Source organism: Canis aureus, chromosome 26, assembly GCF_053574225.1.
Source record: "Canis aureus isolate CA01 chromosome 26, VMU_Caureus_v.1.0, whole genome shotgun sequence".
NCBI lineage: Eukaryota > Metazoa > Chordata > Mammalia > Carnivora > Canidae > Canis > Canis aureus.
The window spans coordinates 24,399,035-24,419,790 of NC_135636.1; the positions used below are offsets into that span (position 1 = coordinate 24,399,035).

At 44.2% G+C, this 20,756-nt stretch overlaps 1 protein-coding gene, 1 long non-coding RNA gene and 1 other non-coding gene across 6 annotated transcripts in view; 1 reads left to right on the forward strand and 2 right to left on the reverse strand.

The window, feature by feature from the left end:
* STK35 (serine/threonine kinase 35) overlaps window positions 1-6,457 on the reverse strand; it is a 44,447-nt gene extending 37,990 nt beyond the window's left edge. The window contains exons 1-2 of one of the 2 annotated variants that reach the window (XM_077872457.1): window positions 6,021-6,457; window positions 4,829-5,426 (exon numbers count right to left, since the gene is read on the reverse strand). In XM_077872457.1, coding sequence (XP_077728583.1) covers window positions 4,829-5,426; window positions 6,021-6,326 — 904 coding nt within the window. In that variant the 5' untranslated portion in view covers window positions 6,327-6,457. Of the gene's footprint in view, window positions 1-4,828; window positions 5,427-5,501; window positions 5,520-6,020 lie in introns of those variants that run through there. The other variant, XM_077872458.1, reaches the window with a different exon arrangement.
* LOC144298067 (uncharacterized) overlaps window positions 4,410-20,756 on the forward strand; it is a 66,164-nt gene continuing 49,817 nt past the window's right edge. Inside the window, exon 1 of one of the 3 annotated variants that reach the window (XR_013365043.1) lies at window positions 4,410-4,602. This is a non-coding gene — a long non-coding RNA (uncharacterized LOC144298067). Of the gene's footprint in view, window positions 4,603-4,704; window positions 5,166-20,756 lie in introns of those variants that run through there. The other 2 variants (XR_013365042.1, XR_013365044.1) reach the window with 2 other exon arrangements.
* Window positions 7,420-7,524, reverse strand: LOC144298947 (U6 spliceosomal RNA). The gene has a single exon (XR_013365781.1). It is a non-coding gene; the product is annotated as a U6 spliceosomal RNA (small nuclear RNA).

Below are 20,756 nucleotides of genomic sequence, written 5' to 3' on the forward strand. Positions count from 1 at the left end.
TGTCTCAAGACATTCAAGAGCAGATCAGGAAGGAGGAACAGGGTACTCGGCAGCTGAGACACATGGGAGGCAGTGCCGAAAAAATTGGCAGTGCCAAGTACTGATTAGCACATAATTAAAAAACAAACAGTAGGCATTAGTTTCTGAGTAAAATGTGATTATGCATTTAACTACTAAGAAAAACAGAAGAACCCAGAACTTAAGCCACCTGTCCCAAGAGTGTAGCACAGCTGTTAGAAGAATGGACTCAAGCTTGAATGCTTAGGCTTGGACCCGAGTGGTTATTTGCTTAGCTGTTTCACATGGGGCAATTTCACTAACTTGGTTTCCTCACCTGTAAAATAGGGGTAATTATAACACTGACTTCAAAAGGGGGTTGTGAGGACTGAATCAGTTAATGGGTATAAAGTCTAGAATAGCACCTGGCCCACAACAGAAAGTACGCTGTAACTATTAATAGGGTAAAAGTGGAACCCAAACCTTCAAACTCCCAGTTACTACTACCTCGTTGTATCCCGTTAATTTCCAAGGCCCTTGACACCTCTGATCTATTTTGGAGTAGCCAAACACCACACCTAATTGGGATCCCTTGCCTTTCAGAGGGTTCTCTAAACTCAGGCCAAGCCATAGTAGAGAATTCAGAGCTGCTTTCTGAGGGGGGGGGGAGGGGGGAGGGGGGTAGCGGCCAGCTCTGAGCCTCCCTTTCCCTAGGCACTCAACAGGATGGGGGTGGCGGGGGAAGGGCAATGTGCAGGCTGACAGCCAATCTACTGCTAAGGCCCTGGTTTCCCTCCCCACACTCAGTCCCCCCTTCAGCTTACTCAAGTCCACCTTCTCTGCTTCCCATGCCTGTATATTCCCCAGGGAACCTCTGCTGCTAGCTTTCTAGGTAACATTCAGGACCTTGAATTGTGGTCATCTGGGCCTGAGTCTTCTGTATACCTCGCAGAGGAAACTTTGCACATCCTCTTCTTACAGAGTACCTGGCACAAATGCACAGAGAAGACTTACCAAAGACCTAGATTCCCACCACTGTGAAGCTGCCTGAGGAGCTCTTGAGCACAGAAAACATGAAATAGTTGATAAAGCAGAACTAATATGTTACCAAGATGGGATAAGTTAGATCCTTGGATTTTCCAAACTTCTTTTTGGTTTTATGAGCCTTGGGTTCATCCTGGAGAGGATGTATCATATAATATAAGCTTATTAGTCGCTATGTGTCAGAAGAGTCAGTGTGTGCGTTAGAGAGCATGCAGGAATTTGACTGTAGTCTGACAAGGAGTTCAGCCTTGCCTGCAGTCTAAGTGGCAGCAATCTTGAATTTAGTTTTAGATGCATTCAGTAGAGGGTCCTTTGGCAATGGAAATAAGGGGATAAAAGCAAACTGTTGATGCTTTAACTCCTGTTTTTTGTGACAAGTACTTAAAAGCTAAACACATCAACCAAATAATTTACAAGATTGTTAATCTGGTTTTAAAAAGCCTAGGAGGCTGGTTTGAATGCTGCCACTAACTCATGTGGGGCAAGTCCTGTCTTTTTTAGACTTATTTCCTTCCCTGTGAAACAGAAGACCAGATGAGGCTGCCTAAGACTACCACTGACTCTGGAACTTCTGCTCACTACATAATGCTCTAGGTGTTTGGTCTACGTTCAGAGAGAAAGAAGGAGACCTAGAAGCTTATTAAACAAAGTTGAATAAAACCAAGAATTGCATTAAGAAGTTTCTCATTTCTTTTTGATACTGGATTTACAGGTCAAATAATTTAAGCTACCGAAATGCCTTGCTTATTCTCTGGAGCCCTGATACTGAAGAAAGGGGAAACCTCCCCCCCCAACTGTTCCCTATTTGGGCCAATTGTGAAATAAATCCCACTTCTTCTCTATCTATACAGACCTGGGCACTCTTCTTTCAAGCTATCTTCTCCGCCAACTCGTAGCTAACTCTAGATTATCTTCCTGTTAATCCTGTGCAACACTCTGTAGAAAGCTCTTGTTAACCAGACAACTTGCCTTTTCCTCCTGTGACCCTGATTAGCACCTAAGTCTTCTACAGGTCCTCAAACTTTCAAAATTAAATTCCTTTGGGGCAGACTGCCCTGCCCCTCCCCCCATCTCTCCCCCAGTGAAAAGCTACCATGGGGACTCAGTAAAATTATGTAGATTTAGTTCAATTGAGACTTTAAGGTAGATTAACACTTTTTTGTTCTATTTCAAAATTATTCTAAATTGCAGGACACTGGGCAAAAGGTGACTGCAAAGGAGTTTGTTTAATGACAGGGTTGAACCAGATTATCTTTAAGATTCCTTCCAGCTCTGACATTTCTGAGTGATAGCAGCACACTGTAAATCCAGCGCCCCAGGGCTGATTAAGACTGCTAAATTCTGAAAGCTGAAGGCAGGAAAACTTCACCTACAGCAATGTGGGTCTTTTCGTCCTTCACTTTTAATATTAAAGAGAAAACAATGCCCATTTAGCTGCTAGCTAAATTAACATTTGACATGTAAATTTCAATGTCAGTTTCATCAGCCAGGTTGTGTACATTTCCTTTATTGCTCTGTCTCTGAGCTCAGAGCATTACCTGACCCACAGAAGAGGCTCAAATATTTTCAAAACTGCTTACAACTGAGTGGGACAATTGAAGTGTGTGGCCTAAAGCAACATACTGTTTCGCTAGACCTGTTTTAAATCACAAAGGGAGGAAACTGTGCACACCACAGTTTCTCTCAACCCGGTGTTACCCAGACAATAGGATGTGTTCCATGGTCAAAAGAGTTTGGGAAACTTGAACAAGGACAGAACTAATCTCAAAGGGGATGATGAAAGAGGACTCAAAATGTGGACTTGCTGAGTTTCCTCCTTATCTGAGCACTTAGGGACATTCCCAGGCTGCACAGCAGCTCGAGGACACAGGCACCCTTATCTTATGGATAAAGGAATGCTCCCCACAGGTTTTAAACTTCTTATCCCAAGTCTCATGTAAGTCTGTTGAGACAAGCCATGACTTAAAGTGAGCCTAACTGTAAAGCTGATGGTATTAATCACTAGACTATCCGGCCACCTTTACTGTGTAGTTCTGTCAAATTCTACGTGTGAGAGAATCTAAACAGTATTTATAGGTAAGGAGAGGAAGCCAAGCCTTCACACCCAGGTGAAGTTTCAAGATTGGCATCAATGAACTGAGAGTAGAAGAGTAGAGAATTCACTAGGAAAGTGAATTCTCACATCCCAAAGCAGTTGAGTATTATGGAAGTCCAGAATATTGGCTAATCACCTTGGAGAAGACAGGGAGAATGTAAGTGAATAGCTTGTAGGATACAGGTAAGCTCCAGAATCTCCCGGAAAGTCTGCATTCAATCACTATGGGGAGAGGGTGGGCTTTTCAGAATGGATGAGGCAGGGCTGGGCATAAAAAGTGAAACCTGTTTTTGAAAAAGGACTCCAGGTGATACTGCTAATACCTTCAACCCACCGTCGAAGCAACAGACTTGAAATGGGACAGAGCTCTCCTGGGATGGGGTGCAGGAGTTTAAAACTGGGCAAAACAAAATGCCCTATCCAACCCTACCCCCTCAATCCTACTCATTCTTAAAGATCAGTTCCAGTTTATTCTTGGGGAGGTGAGGGCATTATTACCCATCTTGAAAGGATCTAGACCTTAAATCAAGACAGATCTGGGTGTTATGTCACTTAAGCTCTGAAAAATTGCTAAGCAAACTCCACTTCCCTTACAAGCTGATTAACCTCGTCAACTTCTATCTGTTTAACCTCTAATCCTTAGTTTCTCCGTTTATAGAAAGAGGAGAGGATTTACTTTTAAAGTTATTACCTAAAGTCACTCTGTAAGACATCTAGGACATAGCTGGGTCTCAGATTAGTAACCTTTCTGCTGAGGAAGTCTTCTAAGACCTTTCTAGCCCACTGGCCTTCTCCTCTCTTTAGAGAACCTTTGGCTACTTACAAGTCTGAACAAAACAGGTCAACACTGAGCACTCAAGATGAACTCGTGCCCTAAACGCAGCGAAAACTCAGAAATTAGGATTAGCCCTCCCATGACTGCAAAGCTACCTTGCTTCCCTGAGCCCCATCTTCCCTATAAACATGCAAGCCAGGCAGCCTGGGGGGGGGGGGGGGCGGTGTTAGAAAAAGATTAAGTATGTAAGGCAGAGGAAAAGAAGAAAAAGATGAAAAAGATGTTACATGTTATGTGACAGCTATAGGCCCACCTGGGGGATTATTATTCAGCAGGACCCAGAGGATTTAGCCAGGAAACCCGCCAGTTTGGTTGACTGCCTTGGGATGGAATGGGCCGTTGGGGGTGGGGGTGTGTGTCTCAGAGGAAAACAGAAGAGTAGGAAGCAAGAGTTTGGAGGTGGAGCTGAAGGGTGTCAGGACATTTGGGACCAGACACGGAGGGGGTGTGGGTGGGTTCGGTAAAGTTCTTTTTTGTTTGCTTTGGGAGGGAAAGAGAAGAGGCCCTAGAGAGGGGGGCTCTGAAGTTCTTCCCACCAACTCAGCCCCGTCCTCTTCACTCCCCCTGTGGAATCTCAAAGTGCTGCAAGTTTAATAGGTTTAAGTTTACTGAGCGCTTAACTAAAAGCACGGTGAGCACTTCCATGAGATTTTTTTTTTTTTTTTTTTTTTTAACGAGAATAGCACCTCCAGTCAGTGCCAGGGGCTCATCCGGGGTGCTGAGGTGCAAGGGGAGCCTAAGCGCCTGGGCCCCGGGGAGGAGGGCGTGTCTGGGCCCAGGCTGACAAGACCCGGGCCGGCCCCGGCATCCAGAGCGGCGGGTCCAGGCCCCGTGAGGGCGGGCCGGCCGCCTCCTACCTTTGAGCGAGGTCTCCACCAGGCGCAGGTAAAGCTGCGAGCTCTTGTTGCCGTGGCTCATGCGCTGGGCGAGCCCGTTGCGCTGCAGGACGCACTCCTCAAACTGCACGACGTTCTGGTGGCGCCGCTTGAGGCTGGTCAGGGCCCAGAACTCGGCCAGCGCCAGCTCCACGTTCTCGGGGGCGTCGCAGCGGATCTTCTTGACCGCCACCCGGGCCCCGCTGCGCCCGGCCACTGCCTCGTAAACCACGCCGTAGCTGCCGCGCCCGATCTCCGCCAACAGGCTGTACCGCGGCCGCGCCGACCCGCCGCCGCTCTCTGGCCGCCGCCGCGCCAGGTAGGCCTCGCCCGGGGCCTCGGCCGCCGCCGGATCCATGGCCTGGGCCGCCGCCGGCCTCAGCTTCGCGCTGGGCGCCCGCGGCACTGGGCTTCGCCTTTTCCGCTCGGGGCTTTGTGTACCTCTGCGGGCGCCGTCCTCCTCCCCCGTTTCCATGGCTGCGGGCGGCGGGGGGAGCAGCAACGGCGCTGCCCGGGTCCCCCCTGCCTCATCCCTCCGTCCGGCCACTGGACGCGGAGGAGCGGGACCTTGGATTGTGACCTGCGGGCGAAAGAGTCGGTTAACCAACTAGGCCGAAGCGGGAAGGCAAGGAGCGTAGGCCGCAGGGCGTCCCACCTCCGCCTCCTCCGGCCGCCGCGGCCCCTTTAAGACGGAAGCCGCCGCCGCTGACTGAACGGGGGGAAGGGAGGGGAAAGCGGGAAGGGCGACACCACTAGGCTGTGGCTCAGAGGGGGAACAGGAAAGAATAGCAACCCCCGCCCCGCCTTCTCAGCCAGTTTGTCGCCTGAGACTAGGAAAAACTAGGACCAGCAGTTTTTACGACTTAAGAAAATTGCCTTAAGAGCCGTTCTGACTGCGGAACTCTTTTTCCCCGCCTCGTCCCCTCCGGGATCACCCTCCCCGCATCCCGCCTTGGGTTCTCCCGGGTGTAAACAGTCCATTGAATTAAGCCGGAGCGGAGCCCGGCGGAACGACCCAAGTCCCCGAGGGCGGCGGGTGGAGGAGGTTGGCTCAGAAGTTCCGCGTCCCTGAACCCGCCAACCTGGGGACCCAGCGGCCCTCCCCCAGCGCCCGCGGGGACGGAGGTGGGTGCAGCCTCGGCGCTGGCTCGGACTCCGCAGACTGCGCCCTTACCTGGCCGGCGCCCCTCCACTTCCGGGCGGCCCGCTTCCCCCCTGGCGCCCTGGGCCGGGGATGGTCCGCTCCAGGCCAGGGCTGCCTCGCGTACGGAGCGGCGCGGGAGGCGGCGGCCCGGGCCGGGTGTGCCTGGGAGCCCGCGGCGGCGCGGGTGGCGGCGGCGGCGCCCGCGGGGGAGAAGCGGGTGTCCGGGCTCCCGCGGCTCTCCACGTGCTCGCGCCGGCTGAGCCCTTTACATAACCTGTTTATATAAGCTGCGCCTCCCGCCCGCACTCGGGCCAGCGGGGGCTCCTGGTGGCCCATCCCCCGGGAGGCCGGCCGCGCGCCGCGCCGCCTGGGTCCTGCCAAGGTCGACGGAGCAGCCGCAGCCGGGCGCACCGGGCACGCCGCGCCGGGGCCCAATCACAGGCGAGAACACCCAGCCCACGAAAAATAGGCGCCAAACTCCCGGGACCCGCTGCGCCCCCCTCCGAGGCTCTGCGGCCGCCTGCCCCCTGCAGCCTCCTCCCTCTCCGCCTTCGCTGCTTGAAGAGGGGCTGCGCGCAGTAGGCTCCTAATAAATACTCATTGTTGATTGGCTTGGCGGTTTGATTGATTCATAGGCAGTGCCTGGGAACCTCCCGGACTGGATTGGAGTCCACACGCTGCCGCCCAGGAGCCCGTTGATTCGGGGCAAATCATCGTCAGGTTCTGTGCCTCGGTTTTCTGTTCTGCAAAATGGGTGATTGGACCTTAACCTCCCAGCGCTGATAGAGCCAAATGAAATACATGTAATTTGTGTGTAAATACATATATTAAGAGTGACTAAGTATATATGAGTACACATAGTAAGTGGCTAATTGGGTGCGAGGCTGAAAGTGCTGTTTTGTTCACTGCTTTGTACTCCAGTGGCCTAGTAGGTGCCTGTGATTTTTAAACTGAATCTGTTGAGTATTTATTGGCTTTCTATAATGTGCTAGGCACTGTTCTAAGTCGCTGGGGAAAGAGCCATGAACCAGACAATCTTTACCTTCAATGAGGGTCTATACCCCTGAAGGAGACCAGTGATATGGTGACCTTGTGCAAGTTAATTAACTTTCATGTGTCTTTACTTTCCATCTGTAAGATGGTGAAGAACAGTGTTGGAGGCCCTGTGCTTATACAGTTAAAACACTGAGAACAGGACAAGGTCTTGCACACACTAAGTGTTAGATACTATTAACTAAGCACATAGAATAATTTTTGACATGGATAAGTATGATGGAGAAAAAGAATGAAAAAGTGCTTTGGGTTTGGGACAGGTCACTTCTGATAGTATGAAGGTCATTCATTGAAAGGTGGTAACTTTGGGGGGGTAAAATTTAAAATTTACATGTAAGTTACAAGGATAGTAAGGAATTCTCATGTACTTTTTTTTTTTTTTATATAGAACCTTAATGAATTTGTGTGTCATCCTTGCGCAGGGGCCATGCTAATTTCTGTGTATTTGAATTTTTAGTGTATGTGCTGCTGAAGTGAACACAAGAATTCTGATATACTTTTTTTTTTCTGTTTTTTTTTCCTGGTTTTTTCCTCTGATATACTTTTAACCAAAATAACAAATTGTTATGTTTTGCTATGTTTGCATTATCATAGACTCTCTTGTGTATGTGTACGTAATATATACATATACTTTTTTCCCCCTAAGTCATTTTAGAGTGGGTTTTCAGACATTATGCCTCTTTATCCAATACACTTGTGTATGTGTGTGTGTGTATATATATATATGTATATATATATACATATATATATATACACATTTCCTAAGAATGTGGACATTCTCTTGCAGAATCTCAGTAGTAATGATCAAAATCAGGAATTTTAACAATGATATGATTCTTTTAATACACCTTTAATATTTAAATTTTGCTAATTGTGCCAATAATGTAGCCATTCCTCAGGATCCAATTCAGGTTTCATTTGGCTGTCCTCTTTTTAGTTTCCTTTAATCTGGAGAAGCAGTTAGTTACTCAACCTTTGCCTTTCATGACCTTGACATTTTTGAAGAATACTGGTAAATTATTTTGTAGATGTCCTTAATTTGTAGCTGTCTGTTATTTCCTTGTGATTAGGTTCAGGTTATACATTTTTGGCAGGAATGCCACTGAAAGAAAGTTGTGTCCTGAGTGTATCACATCAGAAGGCACATGACATTGGTTTGTCTCAATATTAGTGGTATTAACTTTGATCATTTGGTTAAGATGATGTCCCCCAAGGTACTCAGCTGAAAAGTTACTATTTCCCTTTTGTAATTAATAAGTATCTTGTGGGAAGATATTTTGAGGCTATCCTATTTTTTTTAAGATTTTATTTATTTATTGATGAGAGAGAGGCAGAGACCTAGATAGAGGGAGAACCAGGCTCCTTGCAGGGAGCCTTGTGTGGGACTCCATCCTGGACCCAGGATCATGCCCTGAGCTGAAGGTAGCCGCTCAACTACTGCTCCACCCAGGTGACCTGAGATCCTATTTTTCATCTTACTCTCTGCCCACTTGTTTTAGCATTCATTGATGATTCTTACCTGAATCGGTTATTATTATAATGGTTACAAGATGGTGATTGGTTTGCAAGAGCCACCATAACAAAATATTAGACTGGGTGGCTTAACAGAAATTCATTTCCTTGGGGTACCCGATGGCTCAGCAGTTAAGCTCTGCTTTCATGATCAGGGCATGCTCCTAGAGTTCAGGGATGGAGTCCCACATCGGGTTCCCTGAGGGGAGCCTGCTTCTCCCTCTAACTATGTCTCTGCCTCTCTCTCTCTCTCTGTCTCTCATGAATAAATAAAATATTTTTAAAAATCTCATTTCCTCACAGTTCTGGAGGCTAGAAGTCCAAGATCAAAGTGTTTAATTTTTCTTCTGAGACCTCTCCTCTTGGCCTGATTTTAGTTGCCTTCTTTTTCCCCACAAGATGGTTCCTCTGTGTGAGCATCTTTTCCTTTTCTTATAAGGACACAAGTCATATTGGATTAGGGCTCCACCCTAATTTCCGGGATCCCTGGGTGGCGCAGCGGTTTAGCGCTTGCCTTTGGCCCAGGGTGCGATCCTGGAGACCCGGGATCAAATCCCACATCGGGCTCCTGGTGCATGGAGCCTGCTTCTCCCTCTGCCTGTGTCTCTGCCTCTCTCTCTGTGTGACTATCATAAATAAATAAAAATTTAAAAAAAAAGACCTATTTCCAAATGTGTTACATTCTAAGGTAATGAGGCTTATGAATTAAACATGAATTTAGGTGGGAGGGAACCTGAAGCCAACCATGCTAAAACTGGTAGTAAGTCATTTAAGAAAGAAGGAAGAAGTATATAGAAGCTGTGAGACAGCAATAAGCTTGATGTTAAACTTTAGCCAGTTGATGAGTGTGTTAAGTGGTACAGCCACTTTGGAAAAAAAAAAAAGTTTGGCAGTTTCTTATGAAATTAAATATACATCTACCCTATGGCCCAGCACCTCCATGCCTAGGTATTTACCCAAGATACATGAAAATTTATCTTTACAAATATATATATTTTTTAAAGGTTTTATTTATACATGAGAGACACAGAGAGAGAGGCAGAGACGTAGGCAGAGGGAGACGTATGTGGGGAGCCGAATGTGGGACTCCACCCCAGGACCCTGGGACCACACCCTGAGCCAAAGGCAGACAGACGCTCAACCACTGAGCCACCCAGGTGTCCCTTCACAAATACACTTTTATAAGAATGCTTCTAGTGGCTTTTCCCATAAGAGTCCCAAACCGGGAAACACTCTAATGTTCCTCAATAAGTGAATGGATATCTGAGCTGTGGTCTTCCTATACCTTGAGGTGCTGCTGGGGGTGGGGGTGGGGGGCAGGGACAGGGAGGAACATAACAAGGATGAATTAAAATAATGATGCCCAATGAAAGAAGCCAGGCACAGAAGAGTACATACTACACGATTCTGGGTACAGTTCTTGAAAATGCAAACTAATTTATAGTGACAAAAGTTAGAGTAGTAGGTGAGGTGGGGAGGGAGGTACAACAGAGGAAAACTTTTTGGGCTGATAGCTATGTTTATTATCTTGTGATAGTTTCACGGGGGTTTATGTTAAAGTCACTTCAAATTGTACACTTTAAATAGGTGCAGTTTATGTATATCAGTTTTGCAGCTTTACCTCATTAGAGCTGTAAAAAGATGGATTAAAAAGAGTACATGCTGCATGGGTCCATTAATATAACGTCAAGCAACATTGATCTGTGGTGGTAGAAAACATATCAGTGGTTAGCTCTGGGGTGGGAATTGACTGCTGTGGGGCACAAGAGAATTTTCTGGGTGATGGAATTTTATTGTATGGAGATTATACCGCAATAAAATTGATTTAAAAGGTGAAAAAACAACCCAGGTCCTGCCATGCTGTGAACACATGTATCTTTATTCAGAGCTGCTGCTGCTTTTTAAAAATTGTTTTAAAGATTTTATTTATTTATTCGCAAGAGACACACAGAAGCGGAGACCTAGGTGGAGGGAGAAGCAGGCTCCCTGCAGGGAGCCTCAAGCGGGACTCGATCCCAGGACCCCGGGATCATGACCTGAGCCAAAGGCAGATGCTCAACCGCTAAGCCACTCAGATACCCCTTTACTCAGAGCTTCTAAGGACAGGGGCTGCATGGTGCCAAGGCAGGGCTGTCCCCATTTCTGCCATTCTGGGCCCCAGAGGTTGAGCAAGGCCAATGGAGTCTTTTCTCCCAGCGAGTTCTCCCACCTGAGTCTTAAAAGAGAGATTGGATCTGAAGTTCTGGGAGAACCACAAGAAGACTTCAGTCTTTTTGTGTGTGTGAGAAGGGCCAGGATGCTTGAGACATTGTTGATGGCTTGACTAATTTTTCCCCCTTTACTCCAGCTTTTATTAAATGACAGAAGGAACCTTATACTTCTTATTATAACCAATAGCCAATGGCCATGAAAATTGACAGCCACAAGAATTGGCAAAGTATTCTCATGCCAATCCTGTGAGATGGTTATTATCATTGGCCCCATTTTAGAGACGAAGAGACTGAAGAGGGAGGAGGTTGCCCAGCTAGGATTGGAACTGAGACCCCAGACTCTTCACTTTACATTTCTGGCTCAGCTCTGCCCAGGGTAAGCAATTATATGAAAATTATGGCAAGCCTTCTTCCACGCTGTTCTCTGTTGGCACACGTGCCTAACTCCAAGTCCCTGGAACGTCAGATGGTGCCAGACATGACTGGAGCCCAATATTTAGTAATGGAAGAAATGTAGGAAGAAAGAGGGGGCAGCAGTGAGGCGTAGGCCCTTCCACTAGGGCCCTTGCCTTGGAGGGACTGACATAGAACATGAGATGCAGTGGAATTATGTGGTTCCAAATAACATTAGTCCTACCCAGGACACTAAAGCCATTTGTGAAGAGGTAGCAAGGCACAGAGCAGGTGCCGTTTTAGAAGAGTGCTTTGGGAAAACCTTTATAAGGAGGTGACCATTTGCAGAGAGACCTAATAGAAGTAAAAGAATCAGCCAAATGCCGATCTACTGGAAGAGCATTTGTGTTAGAGGGAAGAGCAGGTACAAAAGAGGCCAGTGTGGCCGAGTGCCGCGAATGGGGGAGGAGAAGCAGGAAACAAGGGAGAGATGTGGCGAGGCAGAGACTTGTGGGCCATGATGAGGACTTGGGATTTACTCAGCATTTGTGATCTAGCGAGCACCACAGAAAGCAAAGGAGCAGGAGAGCTGAGGCTTGCAGACGCTGTTACTCTGAGAACTGCCCAGAGGGAAAAGGCAGAGTGGTGATGCTCCCTGCCCATCCCAGGATTTCAGGGGGAAGAGGACGCCCCAGGGGCAGCTGTGGGGGTGGTTCCTATGGGAAAGTGGGGAACTGTAGCCCAGGAGGGGAAGGCTGGGTGGAGCAGAGGAGTGTGGATGGAATGGAAGCTGGGAGGGGTGTGAGATGGCTCTAGTGGACCAGGGCCAGTGAGTGGGGGGATGGGGTGGGAGGGTGGCACTGGGTGGCAGGGCGCCATGGCAGAGAATGCTGTGAAATGGTGGTTGTACCAGAGGGAGGTGAGGTTCTTACAGGGGTAGAGGATGAGACTTCACTTTGGAGGCCTATGGAGGTGCTGAAAGACAGAGAGGCTCCAGGCGGGTACCTCAAAGGAGGGTACATTCTGAGCAGGAGACTCAGGAAGGCCCAGAGGAGGCTCTGCAGCCATCTTGCATTCCCCTCCCATATGGGAACTGGTTTTACTGGGTGCCAGGAGGGGCATCCCTGAGGAAAACTGGAGTGTGTTATGCTACCCCAACACCAAGGAGCTCAGACAACCATGTAGGAGAGACGGTTTGTCTTCATTTAGTGAGTGGGAAGATTGGGTCCTGGAAGCTGTTCCAACCAAATAAGTGCAACAGCGGGGGTCTGCCCCAGCAGCCTTGGGTTTGGATATCCAAGCTCTTGACCCCTTATACAGGTGTTTTCAAGCTTGAGTACACACAGGGATCCCCTGGAGGGGTGGTCAAAAAACCAGGTGGTTGACTCCAGCCCCAGAGTGGCTGCTAATCAGGAAGCCTTGGGTAGGGCTTGATCATTTGCAGCTCTAGCTAGGTCCCGGGTGATGCTCTTGCTGTTGCTGGTCCAGGGAATGACCACACTTTGAGAACCACAACATTACGCTATGCTGTCCCTAGACTGAGCACAAAGCTGAAGCCATTATAAAGGATTGGCATTCTGGCAAAGAATTTGGAGATGGATTGGAGCTATTACAAAGAAAACTAAGCAAATAAGACACACAGTGATTATTAAAGCAAAGAAAACAAAAACGATTTATAAGAAAAACATTGTAATCATCATAAACTACAACATTTAGCTGGAAATAATATTACATTGTCATTATAATGTAAAAACAGCGCATTGATTTAACCAAAAATTATGCTATAATTATTTGGGGAAAATTGGAGCAAGAAAGTGTGTGTTGTGTGTGTATGTGTGTGTGTAGAGAGAAAGAAGAGAGAGGAAAACTAAATTCTTATTCTCCCTAGCTGTAAGTTAATAGAAAAGTCTACAATTAAAAAATCTTGGAAGTGGCACCATAATTGGGTTTGAAGAGACAACCACAGAATGAGTTATTGCTTCATGGGCAAGGCTTGTGGGTGGCACAGGGGATATTTCTTTCTTTCTTTTTTTTTTTTTTAAAGATTCTATTTATTTATTAATGAGAGACAGAGAGGCAGAGACATAGGCAGAGGGAGAAGCAGATCGAAATGTGGGACTCGATCCTGGCACCGCGGGATCATGCCCTGAGCCGAAGGCCAATGCTCAACCTCTGAGCCACCCAGGCGTCCCACAGGGGATATTTCTTATAAGCCTTGCCATAGGATCTAGTTTGTAATAGTAACTAACTCTTTTTTTTTTCAAATGTTTTATTTTATTGAAACCAGATGAAATTGTTTCAGTTCAAATGGAAGAATTAATATCTGAGAATATTTAAGAAATCAATGAAAATAAGAATGCCTCATGGAAATTAGTTTTACCAGATATTAAAACTTTACTTGTAAAACCATCCAAATAGATGGATAGATATCATTGACCAAACTTTAATCAGACTTCCTTATGCCCTCTTCTAAATGAGACCTTGACCTTGGGTTTCAGTGTCTCTCCTTATTGGGCCTGAATTGCCCACTAACTCTTAAACATTGTGTGTATTTATTACTTGGATTGAAATAAATTGACATTTTTAATGTCAATTTAATGATTTTGAAATTTTTAATTGACATTAAAAATAAAAGTGGGCATGGGATTTAGCTACCACTGAAGCAGCCTGTCAGCTTGGTGGCGCTGTTCAGCTTCTGGCTGTGATGCCCACCTGTTGTCCTGTATCACCTAAAGGCATCAGAAGAGCTGCAAGTCAAGTTAAGCTCTCAAATCATACCCTGTGGATACTGCACTAGAGACATCCCGTCCCCAGCAAGACTCAACAAGGGTGGCCTCTTGTCTCTTTAAGTCACAGAAAACAAAGATGGAAGCAGATACAGGTACCTTGTTTCCCAAACTTAATAGATTGTTCTAATTTCATGTTCTTCCTATTGGCCACCGAAAGGCTCTGAAATTCCAATCTTTCTTCCTCTTCTGTCTGGGGATTGCATAAAAATTCTCTGTGTCAGTCTATGTATCTGAACATTTGCTGCAGAAAATTGGTTGCTAGGTTCTTAGGAGTTGTTTATGATTTTTGGAAAGATAAGGGAATACAATGCAGAGCTAGCAGAGCAAACTCCCTGATTCTGTTAACTACTGGGACATTCAAAATAAATGGTTGGGGAATCTGGTTGAAATGTATATAGCCACAAGGCGACAAAGTACACTCGCTGATCAAAGTGTAAAGAATTCAGCCTTTTAGGAAGGCAATTTGAGATCTCATTGTTTATTAATATAGTTGAAAATTCATACACTGGATCTAGAGATTCCATTTCTACAACTTCCCCTATAGAAATACTTACCCAAGGGTGGAGCAATATATGTACAATGAGGATTTTTATTGTGGTTATTTGAAATAGTAAAATATTAGAAATACTCTGGTGGCAGAAACAAGGATTAGTTACATAAACATTTGAATATAAAGTAGCCATCAAAAAGAAGGAATTAGCTCTGTATATACTACCATGGAACTAGTCACAACATATTATTATATTAAAAAAAGCAAATATAAACTAGGATCTCTAGTGTGACTTCATATTTTGTTTCAATATACATAAATTCATCATTGCTAATCTTCACTGAGTGATTTCTCTGTATTTGTTGCTGTCCTAAGTGCTCTACTTAGACTTATTATTCCGAAAAGCATAGAGGGTAGGCTTCATCATTTCCCTTTTCCATAGAAACTGAGGCACAGGGGTGCCTTTGTGGCTCAGTTGGTTAAGCATCTGCCTTTGGCTTGGATCATGATCCTGGGGGTCCTGGGATTGAGTCCCATGTGGGGCTCCCTGTTCAGTGGGGAGTCTGCTTCTCTCCCTCTGCTGCTCTCTCTGAAAGGAAAGAAAGAAGAAAGAGAAAGAAAGAAAGAAAGAAAGAAAGAAAGAAAGAAAGAAAGAAAGAAAGAAAGAAAGAAAGAAAGAAAGAAAAAGAAAGAAAGAAAGAAAGGAAAAAGAAAAAAGTAAGGAAAGAAAGAAACTGAGGCACAGAGAGGTTATGTGATTTTCTCAAGGCCGTGTCACTAAGAAGATGGAGCTTGATTTTAAACCTGGGCATATCTGATTTGAAAGCTAAGGGTCAGACAGCCCAGGTGGCTCAGCGGTTTGGCACCGCCTTCAGCACAGGGTGTGATCTTGGAGACCTGGGATCGAGTCCCACATCGGGCTCCCTGCATGGAGCCTGCTTCTGCCTCTGCCTCTCTCTCTCTCTCTCTCTGTCTCTCATGAATAAATAAATAAAATATTTAAAAAAAATAAAGCTCATGGTCTTTTTTAAAAAAAATTGTTTATTATTATTTTTTTAAAAGCTCATGGTCTTAAACCATCACATCACATGACCTGTGTACTTATATTTTTGTTTCATGCATATATAAAGGAGACATTTAGATAAATAATACTCTAGATGCCAAGAATTCCCTTCAGGTGCTTCTTTTACTTTCAACATATTTTTATAGTTTGACCTTTTAATATGTGTCTTTTGGTTATTAATTTTTAAGTACCTTTTTATAGAGATGAAAAAACAATAAAATTCAGTTAAAAAATAATGTGCAATAATGTTGACTACACCTCATTGCTCATTTGCTCAACAAATACTGATGAACTCCAGTTTGCCAGATAGGGCACTGAGATGAGTAACATACAATTCCCGTCAGGAAGGAACTCATTGGGGAGACACAAAGAAATATCCAATCTATAGCCTTTTATTTTAAAATTGAGGTATAATTGACATTTAATATTAGCTTCACTTGTACAACATAAGGAGTCAGTATTTGTATGTATAATGAAATGAACTCCACAATAAGTCATCACACAGTTACAAAATTATTTTTCTTATGATGAGAACTTTCAAGATTTACTCTCTTATCCACTTTCAAATGTATAATACAGTATTATTAACTCTAGTCACTGTGCTATACATCACCTCCCCATGACTTACTTATTTTATAACTGAAAATTTGTACCTTTGACTCTTCACTCATTTCACCTACCCCCTAATTCTGGCAACCACTAATTTGTTCTCTGTATCTGTGAGCTTGAGTTGTTGGGGTGTTTTGTTTTTGTTTTGCTTTTCTTCTTATTTAGGCTCCACATATAAGTGAGATCATACAGCATTTGTCTTCCTCTATCTGGCTTATTTCACTTAGCATAATGCCTTTAAATTTCATCAATGTTGTCACAAATGGGAAGATCTCATTCTTTTTTATGGCTGAGTAATGTTTCTATCTATCTATCTATCTATCTATCAAATATATATATATTCCTATATATATGTGTGTGTGAGATATATACATATATATGTATATATATCTCAATGTATATATATGTATATACATATATATGTGTGTGTATATATATTTCAGTGACACTTAAGTTGTTTCTGTATCTTGGCCATTGTAAATAATGTGGATAAACATGGGGGTACACATATCTTTTTGAGTTGGTGTTTCAGTTTTCTTTAGTTTTCTACACAGAAGTAGAATTGCTGTATCCAATGGTAAGGCTATATTTAATTTATTGATGATTTACTGATGAATTTTGTACTGTTTTATGTAGTGGTTGCAGCAATTCCAGACTGCAGTTCTGCCCAGGTCAGTTGCACTGTAATTTTTTGTTTGTTTGTTTGTTTGTTTATTTATGAGAGAGGCAGAAACATAGGCAGAAGGAGAAGAAGGCTCCCTGTAGGGAGCTTGATGTGGGATTTGATCCCAGGAACCCGGAATCACAACCTGAGCCGATGGCAGATGCTCAACCACTGAGCCATCCAGGCGTCCCTATTGTACTGTAATTTTACTCTCAATTTTAGCTGGCCAGTGAGGAATGAGGCTGTACCATAGGTATCAATCTCGAAGTGTTCTGCGTTGCAACTAATGAGAGCCAGGTGCTGTGCTGGGCCTGGAACGTTACACATTGCTTCCTTTATATATAAAGGAAGAACAACTCTATAGAACTCATTATTGGTTCAGTCAACATTTATTGGGCACTTAGCCCTGTGTGTGAGTTGGGGATCTGGATGAGCAAGACAAGTTGCCTGCTGATAAACTCTCACTGCATTGTGAGGAAAACTGCCATGTTTATAAATATAGTTCTATGTTGGTGAATGTAATGGTAATAACATTTAAGAAGCACTTTCTAGGCACTGGTTCAAACACTTCTCATGTATACTAATTTATTGAGAGGTACTACTATTATTTCTATCTTATAGATGAGGCACAGAGAGGTTAGGCAACTTGCCCAAGATCGCACAGGTAGGAAGTAGGTCAGGGATTTCCAATCCAGGTAAGTGCTTTGAGGAGCACAACCAGAGCCCAGCCTGCAGTGAAACAATCATAATAAAAATATTAACAACCATAACAGTACCTGTCACAAATCACACGGAGCTATGTTGAGTTTTAAGTGCTTGCACATACTTATCTCACTATTTGGTAGTCCTAAACATAAGGCGACCCTCTCTTTTTTCACAATAAGAAGATTGCAAAAAGGAAAATATTTGGGGGGGCCAACTCGAATATATAAATTCTTAAGGCTGTAGATGAAATAATCAAATGTCTCTATGTGTAATATTTATTATTTTAGGTATGCATATATATACTTTCAAGATTAATCTATTGTTTAAATAATATTTAAATGTATTATATATTAATGAATAATATCTTCAGTGAGAAGTACTGGTTTTTTTCTGCTCTCACATTTTTACAAAAGAATTTTATTCCTTCTTTTCCCGTGTGTCTTTGATTTCAGGATCGTTATTATTACTGAGGATGGTCTCTGAATCACCCAGCTCACTTTCTAGATCACATAAATTTCACTCCTATTGAAATAGTGTGTGATGCAGCACTTTTTGAACCTGTATTGATTCTCTCGCTAAAAGATTTTAACCTCAAAGTCCCGATTCACTTAATCTTAGGACACTATTGTTTTTTGGTTTGTCCTATTGGTTTATATTTGCGATCACAACATCCTAGCATTTAATTTGTTGCTTTTAAAGTCATCTGTAGAAAGCTTGCCTCATTATACAGGGATGAAGCCAGACCCCAGTAGAATAACTATGTCCATATTAAAATTTTTTTACTTTTTTTTTCTGAGACGACTTCTATGGGGTGACTTCTATAAACTGGTCTTCCTCAAAGAATACTTTGTTGCTTAAAATCAAGTAATTGAGAGCCTAGGGAATATGTAATATTCTGTCAGCTTTTGTAAGAACTTAAATATAAGGCAACTCTCACTTTATGCTGTGGGGTGATTTTTTTAGGGAAAAACACTCTGTCTTATGTCCAGGTATATAGCATCTGTTAACCTCACCTGTTAAACATGGTGAACCTGTCTGTGCAAATCCACATGGTGCCACTATCCTCACTTAACACATGTGTAAATTGAAACTCAGAAGGTAGGGTGACTTACCCAAAGTGCCTAGCAGATGGCAGAGCTAGAACATAACTCAAATCCAAGTGTATCTGGTCCTCTCACCCCCACCTCTCCCATTAAAGCACTGGAAAAGTTTCTAAACCAACTTCCTAATATAGATGGCTGGCCCTGGTAGGTCTGTGGGGCTGTGTTGACAGAATGCTAACACTGATTAATTTATTATTATTTTATTGCCTTCTGCTTGTATAGCTGTGTGCAGTATTTCATAAAGAGAATGGCAGAGCAATTTGCAAATATAAAACCCAGATGCTTAATTTTAATTTCTGGGTTTCTGTTTCAAATCCACTGCAGAACAAGGCAGGTTATTTATGTTATAAATAAATGCTCCAGCATCTATGTCTAAAGATCCCCGGAAGCTGCTGCTCTTAGGTCCTAAAGTGATATATTTCCTTGCATTTGTTTTGCTCTTGAAAGGCAACAGTTTCAGGTTTGAAGTGGGAAGTCAGTAGTGCCTTTCTGGGGAGTGCAAGGTCTTTTACAGGTATGTGCTGGAGCTGGTTCCTCTGGGCCCAGGAGAGCTGATCATGTGCATCTCTTCCCAGCTTTGCTCAGTGATATCACATTGGCAGCTTGAAATTAGCCACGGTGGGAGTAGCTACCCCATAGGAACTGGCAAACCTTACAAATCAAGGCTCCTTCCTACCCCACATCCCCCCCCCCCCAAATGATTGAATCTCCCCGTGCCTTGGGAATAGTAAGAGCACTTCCCTTCTAGGTTATTCTGAAGATGTAGTGAGATAAAGCTTGTAAAGCACATGGCATTGCTTGTATATTTATTTAAATAAATAATGCATACTAAGAGTTGAAAACAAACAAACAAATGCTACAGTGAGTGAGAAGTAAGTTTCCTTCTCAACCAGGACCTCGATTCCAATTTCTATTCTGAAAGGCAACTTATTTCTCCAAATCCTTCCAGAGATATGTAAACATATATCCGTGTATAGAGGCGTGTGTGTGTGTATATATGATCTTTCTTCTTGACACATGTATATTTTTTAAATGACAACATAGTATGACATGATTTTGCCCCTAGCCATATATGTATCATATTTATATGAGAAAGGGAGATAGACAGACATACATCTATCTATCTCTATCTCTAGCCATCATCCTCATCCTTATCCTCATCCTCACCATCTATGATGGATAAACAGGCTCATATAGATCTAGCTTGTTATTTTTTAGGACTGCCCATTATTCCATTTGTGGATGCCCCATGGTTTATTTAACTAGCCCTCTGTGGGTGACTTTTAAGTTGTTTCCTATCTCTTGCCAGTATGAACAATGGGCATTGAACAACTTGTCTTTTGCACATAAACATGAGTATATCTAGGCTTATTTCCTAGAAATGGAGCTCTTGGGTGAAAGGCCATGGCCACCTTACATTCTGATTTGATTGTCCAATTGCTCTTCACAGGGAGTGCCAATTTACTCTCCAACCCACAGCGCAGTGGGTCAGTGAGTCCCCATAGCCTCGGGACGTTGTCCAACTTTTTGATCTGTGACATCTGACAGTCCTTGGCACCTGGATAGGTAAATGATTGTCATAATTATTATTGGTGGAAAAACCCAGATCCAGGGAGGAAAGGAGCTTGCCTACCCTCACCCATATGCAGGCTTCTGCACACAATGCAAAGAACTGGTGGGTCCAGGTTGATACAGATGCCCTTAGCCCTGCCAGGAAGCAGGGAGCATCCCTTAAGCAATGGAGTTCTGCGAATTCTGCTTTGCAGGCTCTTTATCTTCCCTGTTTTTCTAGCATGAAATTTCTCAGGAACACTAAGGATCAAGAGGGTGAGAAGCTCTAGTGCTCTGGGAGGCTTTCAGTACAGCTCGTTCATGATCGCTGAATAGAATCAGTTTTCTGAAATACAGACCTCATCATATCATCCTTCTCTTTAAAACTTTCTATGACACCCCCCCCCCCATTTCCCAAAGTTCCTAGATCAGCAGCACCGGTAGCACCTGGGACCTGATTAGCAATGTGCATTTTTGGGCCCACCATCAACAGGCTGAATCAGACTCCCTGGAGGTGGGGCTCAGAATTCTGGCTTCAGCCAACCACCAAGTGATGGTGATGGGTGCTCCAGTTTGGGCACCAGTGTCTTACAGAATGAAGTGGCCTCTCTTCATCATATACTC